The sequence below is a fragment of the Cololabis saira genome, chromosome 22, assembly GCF_033807715.1.
Source record: "Cololabis saira isolate AMF1-May2022 chromosome 22, fColSai1.1, whole genome shotgun sequence".
Classification (NCBI taxonomy): domain Eukaryota; kingdom Metazoa; phylum Chordata; class Actinopteri; order Beloniformes; family Belonidae; genus Cololabis; species Cololabis saira.
Window position 1 is genome coordinate 31,645,861 of NC_084608.1, and position 17,056 is coordinate 31,662,916.

General features: G+C 42.7%; 1 protein-coding gene across 1 annotated transcript in view; it reads right to left on the bottom strand.

Annotated features, from left to right (window-relative positions):
- Positions 1 to 14,018: 14,018 nt before the first annotated feature.
- LOC133423397 (uncharacterized) overlaps positions 14,019 to 17,056 on the bottom strand; it is a 6,354-nt gene continuing 3,316 nt past the window's right edge. The window contains exons 2-3 of the mRNA XM_061713576.1: positions 15,597 to 15,851; positions 14,019 to 15,501 (exon numbers count right to left, since the gene is read on the bottom strand). Coding sequence (XP_061569560.1) covers positions 14,452 to 15,501; positions 15,597 to 15,851 — 1,305 coding nt within the window. The 3' untranslated portion in view covers positions 14,019 to 14,451. The remainder of the gene's footprint in view (positions 15,502 to 15,596; positions 15,852 to 17,056) is intronic.

The window sequence follows — 17,056 nt, forward strand, 5'->3', positions numbered from 1 at the left end:
AAAACAGCCTCGTTACTCCATTTCATTTCGGCCTTTAATAAAAACTATCCAGTTAAATTGCTCCATCCGGATAGAGTGAATTTGGTTGTGGTTGTTTCAGATGTTCTTGTCCAGTTTTGTTCTTACATCCGTTCCCTCAGATTCCTGCAACTAAACTTGGATGTACATTCCAATAAAGGTTAGGATAAATGATAACATGCCTCTGAAGTTTGACTTTTTGCACCATTACAATACTTATAGGCAACTAGTCATCATATCTCCTGCTCTCTGAAACACATGTTAATGCTCAATAGTACACATATATGGTTCTTTAATATATTTGCATTATACTAAGATGCATTCATTTTCAATGGCTTTTGTCCTTTATGGCTTTTTCCCCCCTTACATTACTTTTACTTTTATACTTTAAGTAGTTTTGAAACCAGTACTTTTATACTTTTACTTGAGTAAAAAACTTGAGTTGATACTTCAACTTCTACAGGAGTATTTTTAAACTCTAGTATCTATACTTCTACCTGAGTAATGAATGTGAATACTTTTGACACCTCTGCCAAATAATGCTGCAGTGTGATGGGATCCAGCAGACCACTGTGACCCTAAGCAGGAATAGAAATGGATGGATGGATAATACTGCACTCACACCGTTGGGGGTCACAGGGACAGCAGTGTAAGTAGAGAAGCCTGGACTTCCATCTACTCTGCCACCTCTTCTGGGCAAAAAGTCATTTGTTGTTTGTCAGAGTGAGATTATACATCTATATACACTGATTTGTAAAAGAAAATCTATATAATTTTCCCAAATGAAAGCAATCACGTGTCATAATCCCACCCAGGTTTATAAAACCGTTCCTCCTGCACTTGTATACAGTTACACTTTCATTAAACGCAGACTTTAGCTCACCGACAGAAAAGCTCCAGTTTCATTTGTGAAGAGCTTCAGTAACAAGTACGTTCTGTTCTGTTTACATGCAGAAAAATTGGTGCAATTTACTGATTTCATTGCTTTTATGTGTCACTTATTCATATTCACGGGAAAGGCAATGGCACGTTGTGGCACATTTCAAACACAGTTTCACAATCTGAAACGCTTTGCATGAACAAAATAATGCAGCACAGCATGAGAAGCAATAAAAATAAAAACAGGAATGAAGGTCATTAATATGAAAGAAAATGAGGCTGGAAAGAAATAAGAACACAATAGATGGTGGTGATAATGTGTAGCCCATAGTGGGGCTGTTTAGCTGTTTACATGATCATTTACCAGTTTTTTGGGACTTAATGAGGCAGAGTTTACAGGTGTTACAGGAGCCTTGAGTTACAGCGAGTTTGAGTTAAAGCGGTTCAAAACAAAGCCTTTTTATGCTTTTTCTGTTTTAACATCTGATAAAACCTTCTGTTGTCTTCTCAAAATATGTCATCTCTGTTATCTGATTACGTTTATAGTAATCAGAAAACGTATTTTTAAGTTTCATGCATTTTATTTACTGATTCCAGACAAAAACATGATTAGAAAAGGGTCCAGGAACTGTATCATCCTTCCAGGGATCATTCATCCATCCTCATCCCTGCTCATGTCTCTGTCAGGGATCCCGTGTTCATCCTAAATGTGATGAACCTAAATGTGTTGTTTTCCCTCCAACCTTCCATTTGTCCCATTTCAATTCACCTTTATTGAATGTTAGAGCTCAGTAATCCTCTATCGGACTCTGTTTTCTCTGTTGGGTGGAGCGCCTGCCTCTGCTGCTTGTCCAATTTTTAGATCTCCAATTGTGTGATGGGCGGAGCTGAGCTGAGGTACAAAGCCATTCGCTTAAACCCTTCAGCCTGGATTTGTAACGGGTCGACCGTCGTGGCCCCCCTGGGCCCCGCGGCAGCAGTGTAGGACACCGTGACTTTATTGTCATACTTAGGCCACGTTTACACATAGCCGGGTATTTACAAAAACTGATATTTCCTCCTCTACGTTTTGAAAAATACCATCATTTACACGAACCCGCATAAATACGCTGTTAAAGTGCTATGAGCTATGAGAAGATAGTCATGCTAGCCAATCAGAATCTTGGAAAAAAACATCAACAAATGACACGAGTAACTTCAAGTTACTTCCAAGATGGAACGAGAGTATTTCGTTTGGAGTGGAGTTACTTTTAAGTGTGACTTTAGAATATAAAACAGGTAAAATACAAGAAAATATTGACGGTGGCAAAAAAAATTGCAAACACAGGTCGCACACATGACGCTGCACTGCAAAAAACTCAAAATCTTACCAGGAATATTTGTCTTATTTCTAGTTGAAGGGTGCGTCCCAATACTCCCCCTCGCCCTCCTTTTCTTCCCTAACCCTAACTTTTGCGCGTTCCCGTGAAGGTAGTGGTGTCCCAATTCCTCTTTTCACCTAGGGGGAGGGGGCATAACGAGGGCTAGGGGCTGAGAATAGCCCCTTCAAATCGAGGGATTTCAGATGCTGACTTGGCGAGCGAGGGGGTATGAAAAAAAGAGGCTCTGCGTCGATTTGACTCGCCGACCGAAGGCAAACAGGCAGACTGGTCTCAGAGAAATAGAGAGAAATAATCCTGTGACTCGTCAGATTTGTTTTGGATGTTTCTGATATAATAGTCTTCAGAAACCACAAAGTAATCCAGCTGTTATCTGGGTAATTTACACACTTTCAGATAAAGTTGCGGAAGATCACGCCAGAATAAAGGGATTTATGGTTCCGCGTTACACCAACGCAGATCCTACGGCGGAGGTTACGCAACCTACGCCGTAGGCTCTGCGTCGATTTAACGCGGACCCAAGCTCCGGACCCGGCAGACAGAAATCTCTAAATTTCGGAGCAAATTTCTTAACAGGCGTAGCTACAACTGTTAGATTTAATCTATTAAACCAACATATTCCTAAATGATTTATTTCAGCCGGCGTGATTCTCAACAGAGCTGCGTCCCGGGAGAGAGTGTCTCTCCCGGGGCTGACGGAGCAGCCTGACCCAGCGATCACGTCTCTTCTCGGGCTGTGAGCTGAGGCTGCTCCCCGGACCGGCGGCTCTTCTCATCTCCGAAAACATCGGGTCAAATTTCTTAACAGGCGTTATTTGGATAAACTGAGCCCCGGTTGGGGATCTTAAGGTTACCATTATACCTGAAAAAATATTAAAACTTAATAAAGTGCCATATTAACAGCGCTACAGCTGAAATTAAAACAGCTTTTGGCTCTCTGCTTCCTGATCAGGGAAGGGATGAAAACGAGGGGTAGGGGGAGAATTGGGACAGGCACCTGGGCCAAGTGTCCTAGATCTCAAGTGCCCTAAAATCTCCCCCTTCTTTTTTAGGGCTTAGGGAAGAAAAGAAGTGCGAGTGGAGAAAAGAAGGGCGAGTGAAGGAGAATTGGGATTGGGCCAAAATGTCTCATTTTTAGTCAAAAAATCCCATTACACTTAAAAAAAAGAGTCATCACCAGATAAATAACTTATTTGACCATTTTAACCTGTTTCAAGTAAGTTTTCCAGTGATGAGTATTGTTTTAAGTGTAATGAGATTTTTTTTTACTAATATTGAAACATTTTAACTAGAAATAAGACAAATATTCTTGTTAAGATTTTGAGTTTTTGCAGTGTGGTGACTTTTCTGTTGCATAATGTGACGTTCTGAAGCCTAAATGTCCATTTCCCTCCGTTTACAAGCAAACGTGAAGACGGAGTTTTTGCAAATCACCACTTTGGCCGGAGTTTTCAGAAACTATCGTTTTTGGTGACTTTGAGCTTCGTTTTTGTGTAAATGAAGGGTCAAAACCACGGCCACTGCCATGAAAACGCCACCGTTTTTGCTACGTCTAAACGCGGCCTTAGTCCACACTCTCAAGCGGTTTTTCCACTTTTCATAACATTTTATAGATTTTAACTTGAACCTGAGCTGATTCAAGTCCATAAGTCACATTATATTTTATATAAGTTACAACGAAACAATAAAGAGGATTCTTCAACGTCGTCCTCTGAGTTGAGAGGGCTTGGACTGCCATAGTGGGCCTATTCCTACATTTTCAAGATAAACTGCACTTGTGCAGATATCATCAGTGTTATTCCATAAAGAAAAAAATATCCTTTACATGGACAAATCTGATAAAAGAGAAGCAGGAGCACAGACAATAACCACCCTCTGTGCGCAGAGAGACACTGAATCAATAACATGCAGTGGAGATTTTGTCAGAGTAGATTTATGGTAACTGCTTTGCATGGGGAGTTTTACTGCCGGCAGAAGATTAGAGCCCCAACAAGGACAAAACAGCCACATTCGGCTGGAAAATAAAGCGCAGGGATCAGTTTTTGGTCTGGACCGAGATTGTGTTGCGTCTGCACAGCAATAACTCCACATCCCGGTGGTTTCCTGCAGGCCGGCTCGCCGCGGCGTCCGTGTACGGCGTATTTGTCTCCCGTGATGGTGATGGTGTCACACTCTGTGATTACAGCCATAAATTTGTTGCTATGATACGAAAAAGACAGAAGACAAGATTGCTTGTCCGCTGCTCGTCATGGTGCATTTATCATGACCTGGACGGTGTCACCGGGAACAGCATCCTGGGATGGAAATGTAAGCAACGTAAACAAACCGGAGGGTGAATCATCCGGGAAAAGTCCCACGGGAGCCGAGGACTCGTCCCAAACAGTTTGTTTTGTGCTATTCTTTTCTTTTGTCTTCATGTTTGGATTTTGTTTCATTTGCCATTAAAGCAGCAGTTTTCGACGAAATGTTTTTCAATGTCCAAAAGAACATTATTAGGGCCCGAGCACTTACAGTGCGAAGGCCCTATTGTATCTGTAGGAATTATTTCTTTCTTTCTTTCTTTCTTTCTTTCTTTCTTTCTTTCTTTCTTTCTTTCTTTCTTTCTTTCTTTCTTTCTTTCTTTCTTTCTTTATTTCTTTCTTTCTTTCTTTCTTTCTTTCTTTCTTTTTCCGACTAAATGAGGGCCTTTTTTCACCCTAAACGTGCCCCAAAAGTCATCAAATTTTGCACACAAGTCAGGCCTGGCAAAAAATGTGATTTTTAATGGTTTGCATTAATGGGCGTGGCCTAATGGCTCAACAGCGCCCACTAGAAAACTTTGTGCCTCAAGCCCCACAATACGGTTTGACGTACATGCACGAAAATCTGTACACACCTGTATCATGTTGCAACTTAAAGAAAAGTCTCCTGGCGCCATGGCCGAAACCGAACAGGAAGTCGGCCATTTTGAATTAATAGCGTAATTTTGGCGAAATTTATGCCATTCCTTCGACAGTTAATACGGCCCAAACCGTAACGTGCACCCAGGTGTGTTATACATCAAAATGTGCGTCTCCATCCTGCAACAACGCGCATTACTTTTCTCTTTTAAAAGCGTTACCGTGGCGACGCTAGACGCCAAAAAGCGCGCCCACCCTTCATCTTCATCTGAACGTACTGACTGGCTCAAATAGTGAGTCCATTTCCACCGACCACCATGTTCGAATGTTCAACTGTGCAGCAGCTGAATTTAAGCATCATTTTCAACGCTGGGGATTTTGGGTCCCATGAAAAGAATCTTTACAGGGCCCCCAACACAGCAGCAACATTTTTTGATGCTATTTTCTCATACAGTTATGCATTTTAATGGAGTTTTTGACTCTCATTACTAGGGGTGTAACAATATATCGTGCCACGAAATTTCGCGATACAAAAACGTCACGATACGTGTCGTGGAGGTGACAAACTGTATTGCGATATTGGGTTATTAATATTAATCTATTGTTTTGACTAGTAACGCGCATCCGACCATGCCTCGACCCGCGGACCAAAATCTTCCTCCGCTCAGAAGAAACTAGTCCCGTTTTGGTCCCGATCACGGGACTCTTGCAGGGTTTTGAGCCCTGAACTTTTACCTATGTAAGTCTGGTGTAGAGTTAAGCCTTACCTTATTAAATTAAACCTTTTTGGGGTCGTGAGTAGGATAAACACGGGGACAACTTCTGCTGAGTTCCAGTGTACTTTAATGTCCCTCAACAGTGTAGGATTTTAGAACATCAACACAGCACCTAGTGCCGTACTGTGGCGTATCACTCCGCCCAATCTAAAACAGACTAATCACTACAGATAAACTGACTAGTGTCATTATAGTCCCTGATTTACATCAGAATATAAAGAATATATTTATAAAATAATGAACCCTGAATTACCAAAATAACCTTCTTAACAAAAATAAATCTCCTCTTACACTTATAAGGTGAGCATGAATCAATATTTTTTATGATGTAAAATTGTATGTATTTATTTACTTTTATTTATTTATTTAATTTTAGTTGTTAAATTTCTGGAAAAGAAAAAAGTCAAATCATACATGAGAGAAACTATTCAGTTTGTGGCAAAATATTTGTACTTGTATGAAACTGAAGATGCATAATGCAAACCTGACATCTACTTTTAGTTCAGTTTGTGGAAAATGGTTGGCCTGGCTTTCTCTTTAAAACTTAAACAGTTATAAAGCATTACAAACTGTAACAATAGGGCAAATGCACAGCATTGTTTTGTATTTTGTGTCTTTCAAATAAAAGACCATGTTTTCCAGTCATATGTTCCTCATTCAAGGTTGTTAAAAAAATACTGCTATAATATCGTATCGTTATCGTGACCTCAATATCGTGTATCGTACCGTATCGTGAGATTAGTGTATCGTTACACCCCTATTAGTTAATAACTAAGTGTCATTATTTTTTCTGTCTTATCATTTCATCAACATTAAGCAGCTCTCTGGGGCCCCCCTTGATCGTGGGCCCCTAGAATCCCTCTCCTTTACCCCCCCTAAAGCAGCCCAGATGATAGTACAGACACATTTCCTCTCCACATCTAGATGTCACATCCATGACAACTGCATAAGGACAAAGGATGCAGGACTTCATTGTAGTAAATGCAATAAAGGTGTCAATCAAAAACACCAGCATGACAGTAGTGCACATTTGCTCAGTGATTTTATTTGTCCTCTTATATTCCTCTCAAGTTAAAACACAAATATATTCCCACTTGGAGGCGTGGGAGGGATTGAGCCGACGGCCAGGCTTGTTCTGCCTATCTGTCCATTTTTATTGTTTTATTCATTTTTATTCAACTAGAGTCATCTCTTGCCAAGATGCCGTCAACCAGAACGTTCTTCAGCAACGATTCGGTGGCGTCACAGTACGTTTCGCTCAGTTTTCTTCATACTTTTTCTTTGTATAAACTGAAAGCAATAAAAATGGAGTAGAGGTGAAGTGATGGGTGAACCTTTTTAATCAGACCAGTGGTTTTTTTAGATGACAGGAAGAAACAGAAGAATATGGAGAAATGATCGTAGTTAGTACTGATGGTGCAAAAGTACTTCATTCTACACTTAACGTTGAAGTACAAATACTTTTATGGAAAAAAGAAGTCAAAGTAAAAATGAAATGACTTAGATTTACCAGTTTACAAGAAGATTTCTCTCTCTCTCCCCCAAGTTTTCCATGTTTGACAGTTTTTTGGCCAGATTCTTCATCTCATGATGGATCTTAATGACGCAGCTACTGTCTCTTCCTTCAGGAGACAAACACTTTAATATAAGCCACATCCTAATGGCTAAAAGTTCTGATTTATTCTCACAGCCTTATCTTTCTTTTTTTTAGAAGGTCATTTGCTGCCAGATTTACCTTTTTTATCTCAACTGCGTGGCATTTTCCCGCGCTGCGCTATCTCCAACTGTGATAATGGAGGACTGCTTCTTCTGCTGCGTTCACCTTCTCCGGCTTCATCTTGTTTTACGGTTCATCAGACAAAACCTAATTTGATTTGAATCTATTTGCAGCTTCTCAATTTGGCTAAATTATCCCCCAAATGGATTTAAAGTAAATAAGTGCGGTAATAAACAGGCTGCTGACCCTCGTCCTGCTTCAGCAGCGCTGCAGAGAGGCCAGGGTGTTTATCAGAGGGAGCTTTAAATGGTTTAACTGTCAGAATATTTAGTGCACCCTTTTGGTCCTCTCAGGAAATTAATCATTTCTTGTGAAGCTTCTAACATTTCAGTACAATTCAAGTAAAAGTTTAAATACTGATTTATAAATGTCAAGTCTGGAATCGCCGAGTGAATTACATTAAGAGAGAGGTTGATGTATGGCCGGCTGCTGCCGCCGCCGCGTCCTCGTTTGTCTGCCACTTAAAATGCTAGCACACCTTCAGCTGAGCAGCCGATCAATACAATCACCTTTTCAATAGCTGATTTTAATCATAGTTGCACTTTGAACTGTTATTCTGTGCAGAAAGAAATAACTATTGGTTAAGGCCAAGGTTTCCTGTTTCCCCTAGAGCAGGGGTCGGCAACCCAAAATGTTTAAAGAGCCATATTGGACTAAAAACACAAAAAACAAATGTCTGGAGCTGCAAAAAATGAAAAGTCTTGTATAAGCCTTAGAGTGAAGACAACACATGCTGCATATTAGTTATAACATGGGGAATTATTATGCACTTTGAGAAAAAAGTCGAAATGTCGAGGAAAAAAAGTTCAGATTTCGAGAAAAAAGTCGAAATGTTGAGAAAAAAGTCGAAATGTCGAGAAAAAAGTCGAAATGTCAAGATTAATGTTGAGGTACAATCTTGAGAAAAAAGTCAAAATGTCGAGAAAAAAGTCAATGTTGAGAAAACAGTCGAAATGTCGAGAAAAAAGTCAAACTTTCGAGAAAAAAGTCGAAATGTCAAGATTAATGTTGAGGTACAATCTTGAGAAAAAAGTCGAAATGTTGAGAAAAAAGTCGAAATGTCGAGAAAAAAGTCAAAATGTTGAGAAAAAAGTCGAAATGTCGAGGAAAAAAAGTTCAGATTTCGAGAAAAAAGTCGAAATGTCGAGAAAAAAGTCAAACTTTCGAGAAAAAAGTCGAAATGTCAAGATTAATGTTGAGGTACAATCTTGAGAAAAAAGTCGAAATGTTGAGAAAAAAGTCGATATGTCGAGAAAAAAGTCAAAATTTCGAGAAAAAACTCAAAAATTTCGAGAAAAAAGTCGAAACATCGAGATTAAAAAGGAAAGGAAAAAGGAAGAAAAAAAGAGAAAAAAGGTCAAACATTTTTGAAAAAGCTCCAGGAGCCACTAGGGCGGCGCTAAAACCGCGGGTTGCCGACCCCTGCCTTAGAGTCCATCCATCAGTCCATCCCCTCGAATACAGCGAGTCAGACGACTTTACTTCAAGTCTTTTCTGATACTTTGTGCTCACTTTTTGATTTTCTGTTTCATAAATTATGTATAAATTATAAATATGTATCAGAATCTCACATTTCGTGCGTACTACCAAGCAGAAGTGAAGGAGGATGTGCTCAACCTCCTCGCCCTTTTGCCGTGCTGTATCTTAGCGTTTGTGAGTGTCATCCCTGGTGGGAGGTGAAACGCCGCTTTTGGTGGCTCGAGTCCAAAGTTTAGATCTAACTTTATAAGAAAGATCGATCTCCGGTGCAAGAGATCCGCTGAGAGCCATCGTGGCAAACGAGGGAGTGGAAGAGGGAGGGGGGCGACAGCCGGCCTTTAAAACCTTCGAGTGAAGGGAAGTGGACAGGAGAGCCGGCGAGGGTTTGAGTAGGAATCTCTAAATGTGAAACTGAAATCTGAAGCAACAGTTTAGCTAAAGGAGATCTGCATCTGCATTCGTTTGTACTAATTTGTCAGAAAAGTTGCTGGAGGACAAAGTGAACGCTTGCAATGACTTTTATCTCTTGAAAGAGCCGTATTGGACCAAAACACAAAAAACAAATGTGTCTGGAGCTGCAAAAAATGAAAAGTCTTGTATCAGCCTTAGAATGAAGGCAACACATGCTGCATATTAGTTATAACTGGGGGAATTGTTATGCACTTTGAGAAAAAAGTCGAAATGTCGAGAAAAAAGTCAAAATGTCAAGATTAATGTTGAGGTACAATCTTGAGATAAAAGTCTAAATGTTGAGAAAAAAGTTGAAATGTCGAGGAAAAAAAGTCAAGATTTCGCGAAAAAAGTCGAAATGATGAGAAAAAAGTCAAAATGTTAAGAAAAAAGTCAAAATTTTGAGAAAAAAGTCGAAATATCGAGATTAATGTTGAAGTACAATCTTGAGAAAAAAGTCGAAATGTCGAGAAAAAAGTCAAAATGTCGAGGAAATAGTCCGAATTTCGTGAAAAAAGTCGAAATGTTGAGAAAAAAGTCAAAATTTCGAGAAAAAAATCGAAATGTTGAGAAAAAAGTCAAAATGTTAAGAAAAAAGTCAAAATTTCAAGAAAAAAGTCGAAATATCGAGATTAATGTTGAAGTACAATCTTGAGAAAAAAGTCGAAATGTCGAGAAAAAAGTCAAAATGTCGAGGAAAAAATCGAAATGTTGAGAAAAAAATCAAAATTTCGAGAAAAAAATCGAAATGTTGAGAAAAAAGTCAAAATGTTAAGAAAAAAGTCGAAATGTCGAGAAAAAAGTCAAAATGTCGAGAAAAAAGTCAAAATGTCGACGAAATAGTCAGAATTTCATGAAAAAAGTCGAAATGTCGAGAAAAAAGTCAAAATTCAAAAAAAAAGTTGAAATGTCGAGAGCGTTTCTCCGGATCAGAGCTTCACGAGACATCTGCAAGTTCAAGCGAGGACGTCACGAGGAACGAGGATGTTGTAGGAGATCTGAGCAGCCTGGGAGCACGTAGAGCAAATGTTACGATGGTTAATAGTGAAGTATAACAATTAACCTTCTCAATAAGTGTTATGCCAACAAAAAGAGGATTGGGGAGAGTTTTTATGCCCAACGATGGCGTGGAAGAGCATAAAGACTACAATTGTGTTACAAGGTGGGGTCTCTCCACAGCTATTTGAAGCATCTGTATTCTATTTTCCTTTCTTTTTTTAGTCCACTTCTGCTCTCCACAACACTTCTTTACTTTGTTTAAAACTCTTAAAAGAGTTGTGTCTTTCAAGGCACTTACATACTGGCATTCTGTAAAACCGGGACAGCAACTTTAATTTAAGTAATTTGCTCTTCCAGGAAGAGCAGACACAGTGTTGTCTCCCATTTATAGACAGTTGGTCCAGCTCTGAACCCGCGGATGCCTGGAGTGTTTGAGGTCACTTCGTCTCACACTCTCCTTTGATCCAAGACACCGTTCGCATTAGCAGATTCCACTTTTATCAAACCAAACCACGCACACAAACTCATTCCCATCATTGGACTCTGTAGACGTGCAGCTGATTCCTCTTAGCCTTCATAGAACTCTTTATTCTGTGGATTCACTTACTTCCTTTTCCACCAGTAATGTAAATATTTGATGGCTGGAGATGAGAAATCATAATTATCTGCTGTCTTAATCAAACTTAATCAAATGAAGAAGATGATGATTGTTTTGATTTTCTTGGCCTGAACAGTTTGGTCTCGGACACCCAGACCTCGTATTTGCCACGATTCTGCTGTGGTCCAGATGTTTCTGCTGTGGTCCAGATGTTTCTGCTGTGGTCCAGATGTTTCTACTGTGGTCCAGATGTTTCTGCTGTGGTCCAGATGTTTCTACTGTGGTCCAGATGTTTCTACTGTGGTCCAGATGTTTCTACTGTGGTCCAGATGTTTCTGCCGTAGTCCAGATGTTTCTACAGTGGTCCAGATGTTTCTACTGTGGTCCAGATGTTTCTTCTTTGGTCCAGATGTTTCTGCAGTGGTGGTCCAGATGTTTCTACTGTGGTCCAGATGTTTCTGCTGTAGTCCAGATGTTTCTACTGTGGTCCAGATGTTTCTGCTGTGGTCCAGATGTTTCTGCTGTGGTCCAGATGTTTCTGCTGTGGTCCAGATGTTTCTACTGTGGTCCAGATGTTTCTACTGTGGTCCAGATGTTTCTACTGTGGTCCAGATGTTTCTGCAATGGTGGTCCAGATGTTTCTTCTTTGGTCCAGATGTTTCTGCAGTGGTGGTCCAGATGTTTCTACTGTGGTCCAGATGTTTCTACTGTGGTCCAGATGTTTCTTCTGTGGTCCAGATGTTTCTGCAGTGGTGGTCCAGATGTTTCTGCAGTGGTGGTCCAGATGTTTCTACTGTGGTCCAGATGTTTCTACTGTGGTCCAGATGTTTCTGCAGTGATCCAGATGTTTCTGCCATGTTGGTCCAGATGTTTTTACTGTGGTCCAGATGTATCTTGGTCCAGATGTTTCTGCCGTGATCCAGATGTTTATGCTGTGGTCCAGATGTTTCTACTGTGGTCCAGATGTTTCTACTGTGGTCCAGATGTTTCTACTGTGGTCCAGATGTTTCTTCTTTGGTCCAGATGTTTCTTCTTTGGTCCAGATGTTTCTTCTGTGGTCCAGATGTTTTTGCAGGGGTCCAGAGGTTTCCACTGTGGTCCAGATGTTTCTGCTGTGGTCCAGATGTTTCTGCAGTGGTCCAGATGTTTCTGCAGTGGTCCAGATGTTTCTGCAGTGGTCCAGATGTTTCTGCAGTGGTCCAGATGTTTCTGCTGTGGTCCAGATGTTTCTACTGTGGTCCAGATGTTTCTTCTTTGGTCCAGATGTTTCTTCTTTGGTCCAGATGTTTCTTCTGTGGTCCAGATGTTTTTGCAGGGGTCCAGAGGTTTCCACTGTGGTCCAGATGTTTCTGCTGTGGTCCAGATGTTTCTGCAGTGGTCCAGAGGTTTATTTAGTGGTCCAGATGTTTCTGCCATGGTTTCTGCTGGGGTCCAGATGTTTCTACTGCGGTGGTCCAGATGTTTATTTAGTGGTCCAGATGTGTCGACTGTGGTCCAGATGTTTATTTAGTGGTCCAGATGTTTCTGCAGTGGTCCAGATGTTTCTGCTGTGGTCCAGATGTTTCTGCCGTGATCCAGATGTTTCTGCCGTGATCCAGATGTTTCTGCAGTGGTCCAGATGTTTATTTTGTGGTCCAGATGTTTCTGCTGTGATCCAGATGTTTATTTAGTGGTCCAGATGTTTCTGCAGTGGTCCAGATGTTTCTACTGTGGTCCAGATGTTTCTACTGTGGTCCAGATGTTTCTGCAGTGGTCCAGATGTTTCTACTGTTGTCCAGATGTTTCTACTTTGATCCAGATGTTTCTGCCGTGATCCAGATGTTTCTGCCGTGATCCAGATGTTTCTGCAGTGGTCCAGATGTTTCTGCTGTGGTCCAGATGTTTCTACTGTTGTCCAGATGTTTATTTTGTGGTCCAGATGTTTCTGCTGTGATCCAGATGTTTATTTAGTGGTCCAGATGTTTCTGCAGTGGTCCAGATGTTTCTACTGTGGTCCAGATGTTTCTACTGTGGTCCAGATGTTTCTGCAGTGGTCCAGATGTTTCTACTGTGATCCAGATGTTTCTGCAGTGGTCCAGAGGTTTCTTGGTCCAGATGTTTCCGTGGTGTCTTCTTGGTCCAGATGTTTCCGTGGTTTCTTCTTGGCCCAGATGTTTCTACTGTGGTCCAGAGGTTTCTTGGTCCAGATGTTTCCGTGGTTTCTTCTTGGCCCAGATGTTTCTACTGTGGTCCAGAGGTTTCTTGGTCCAGATGTTTCCGTGGTGTCTTCTTGGTCCAGATGTTTCCGTGGTTTCTTCTTGGCCCAGATGTTTCTACTGTGGTCCAGAGGTTTCTTGGCCCAGATGTTTTTGCAGGGGTCCAGAGGTTTCCACTGTGGTCCAGATGTGTCTACTGTGGTCCAGATGTGTCTACTGTGGTCCAGATGTTTCCACTGCCCTGATTTAACAGAATGTCAGAATGTTTTTCTTGTGCTGAATGTTTCCCGGCCCGTCACATTAAGGAGCTTCTGCCTCTCCGCTCCTGGAAGAGTTTATAGAGGAGGAAAACGTCTCCAGCTCGGAGCCTCGTCTGAAAGGATATTGGCACTTTCAGACCCAGACCTCCTGCTGAGCATCATCTTCTCCAGATGTGCTGCTGAGGATGTGGGCTGGAGCACTGGTAGGGTGGATGCAACTATGCAGCATTTCCAAAGGCCTCGGGCTGCAGGATTAAAGTAGAGGTAGCAGATACTCTAAAGCATCCAACGTGTACTTGTGACCAAATAAATAACATTCAAAAAACAGATTTCTGTTGGGCTTTTTTATTTTATTATTAGAACATTCAAAATGGGGGAGAAAATCTTTACATAATCCATCACTGACAAAAAAGCAGCAAACAAAATTAAAATGCAATTTTAGATAGAAATTGAAATGCACGTAGAGAGAGGCAAAGCCGGGGATTAAGCCATTACACGTTTGAAAGCTTAGAGGAGGTTTGAGGAGGAAAAAAAGAAAAGCACAAAACCGGTCTTAAGTAAATAAATTCATACAAAGCAGAGGGTTTGTTTTTCTTAAATGTTTCTGAGCATACTCCATCAGTAAGAGGAGATATTTTGACCCATCATGTCCCGTTTCTAGACCAGTTAGGACTGGTTGTTACTGCATGAGGCGTTCAAAGACTGAAGAACGCGTGGGACTGCATGTTCATGTCCGACTGCAGGCGCTGGTGTTTTACGTGATTACTTTTTACGGTAGTCGCCTGAGTAAGCTCTGTGATCGTCCTGATCGGGGAAGCGGTCTCCGTAGAGCCGGAGTATGTCCTGCAGGCTGGGCATGCCCTGCGAGAAGGGCTGGTAGGGCATGTGCGGCTCCTCCTGGCCGCTCTGGTACGGCTCCGCCTCGTACGGATCCTGCTCCTGCTGCTCGCCCTCCGCCGGCGCCTGGCGCTCCTCCGGCTGGGGCTCGGGCTCGGCCTCGGCCTGCTCCGACTCGTAGCGGCGCAGGCGGCAGTCGCGGTCGTACTCCGGGTCGCAGTGAGGGTTCTCCGGCTCCCGGACTCCGCTGCGGGTGCCGTCGGTGTTCAGGTGGGGCTCGTAGGCTTCGGCGGGGACGGGGACGGGGGCGGGGGCGCGGCGGTGACCTGCGGCGCGGGGCTCGCTAGGCTTCAACGGGTGGCAGTCGCGATCGTAACCGATGAAGCAATCGTAGCCCTCCTTGGTTTTACCTGGCGGACCCAGTGGGTGGCGCTCGTCCTGGGCCGGCTCCTCGAAGGTGGGACTGGAGAAGGGGTGCTGCTGTCTTGGCGCCGACGGGGGCTGACGCTGCATGGCAGCGAACGCGTCGCGGAGGGCAGAGAAAGGATCGTTGGGGTTGGACTCGGGAGCAGCGTCCATGCGTGGAGCGGCATCCATGCGTGGAGCGGCATCCATGCGTGGAGCATACGGGTCATTATCCTGAGCCTGAGCCATGTATTGCTGCAGAACGGAGTACGGATCAGCGGCCGGCCGGGACTCTGGCGGGGGAGGAGCCTGGCGGTACATGGCATAGGGGTCTGTAACTCTGTTGGCATTAGCATTCGCATAAGCATCCCTGAACATGGCATAGGGGTCGTTCTGCTCGGCAGCGGGAGGCGCGGCGCGGATGGCAGCAGCCTCCTCCCTTTCCTCACTTTTGTACGCTTCTGGGGGTGAAGCAAATCTGGTGGCGGTAAGAGGATTGCAGTTATCTTCAAAAAGAGGGTTGCAGGATCCAGGGCCGGCAGGGCTGGGGGGGCTGGGAGCACGGGGAGCCTGGAGGGACAACATCACAGGGAGTCATGAATAAAAAAGAGAAGGTGGCAGCAGGTAAAACACGGTGGATTTAATAAAGTATAAGTCAAGCGTACCACGAGCGAGGCGGCGTAGGCGCAGTAGGGATCCCTCAGCGGGTCACAGTTGGGGTAATGCGTGTACAGACCGGAGGGAGCCTTTTGCACCAGTTTGGGTTTGCAGGACGGGTCTTTCTTGGGGTCGCAGCCCAGATGGGCATACGAGGGGAGGGGCCCGGCGGAGGGATGATGCCCGTAAGCAGCTCTCAGATGGTACTGCAGACACTCCACATCGTCAGCAGAGCAGATACGCAGCAGCTCAGATTTCTGTTCCTGAAAGATGAGCAGCGAAAGCAGGAATTTTAGCGTGGTTAACATTAAGGAGAGGAGCCGTTGCTTGTTTATATTTGTCTTGATGTGGCAGCTTTCGGCTTCTCCTGAGAGAATAACTGAGAGTTTATGTAGAAAATAAAGGTGATTCAGGTGACTGTTTGTGCTGAGACAATGCTTTTTTTAGACTGGATGCACTGAGATGGGACTATATTTACTTCATGGTGCAGGAGAAAAGTCACACTTTCTCAAATCTTGCACATCCAGCTCCCCGTGTTTAACTGTAACTGACAAGTTTTAGTGAAGTTTTCTGGAGTATAACAGAAATATCTTCGGCTTCCTCTTACATTGACGTGAAAACATCAGTAAACGGGTTAACTGCACTGTTGGTTGGATATAGTACACGACACTCAATATATAATATCTTAGGAAATGACAAATGAGATCTTGAGAAAAAGTCGAAATGTCGAGAAAAAAGTCAAAATTTTGAGAAAAAGTAAAAATGTCGAGAAAAAAAGTTGAAACATCGAGATTAAAAAGGAAGGAAAAAGGAAGAAAAAAAAGAGAAAAAAGGTCAAACATTTTTGAAAAAGCTCCAGGGAGCCACTAGGGCAGCGCTAAAGATCCGCGGGTTGCCGACCCCTGGTATAGTTAAATATGTACAAGCGATGAAAAATATTTGCATGGATATGTCATTTCACATATATCTACACTAACCCCCCCAAAGTAATGTTATAATCTCCTCTTCATCCAATATTGTCATGTTAACTTGTTCGTTGTTTTAATCTGCTACTGCTTCTACCGCTGCTACTAAATATTTAATCACTTTTCCAACTGTTGTTCTGCTTACTGCCCCCTATCGGTCACCGCCGGTACGACGCGCTCTCCTCATGTACTACGCGAGCGACGTTGCGGTTGGTGGTGCACGAGAACGGACGTGAACGGACGCGAACGCAAGCACCAACATCAAGTATATCCCAGGCTTTATACATTCACACACACTACAGCACATCACACAACCACCAAACTGCACCCATCACTGTCTTCTTTCCTACTCTTTGTTAATTTTTTACGTTCCACCTTTGGTGATCTTAGTCTTCTTCGGCAGAATTTTTGTAATTTATTTATTTTTCTAGGGACAATAACATATGATTGACATCAAGAAGACTGGTGAAGGAAACACGCACATACTAGGAAGGGGCGATATT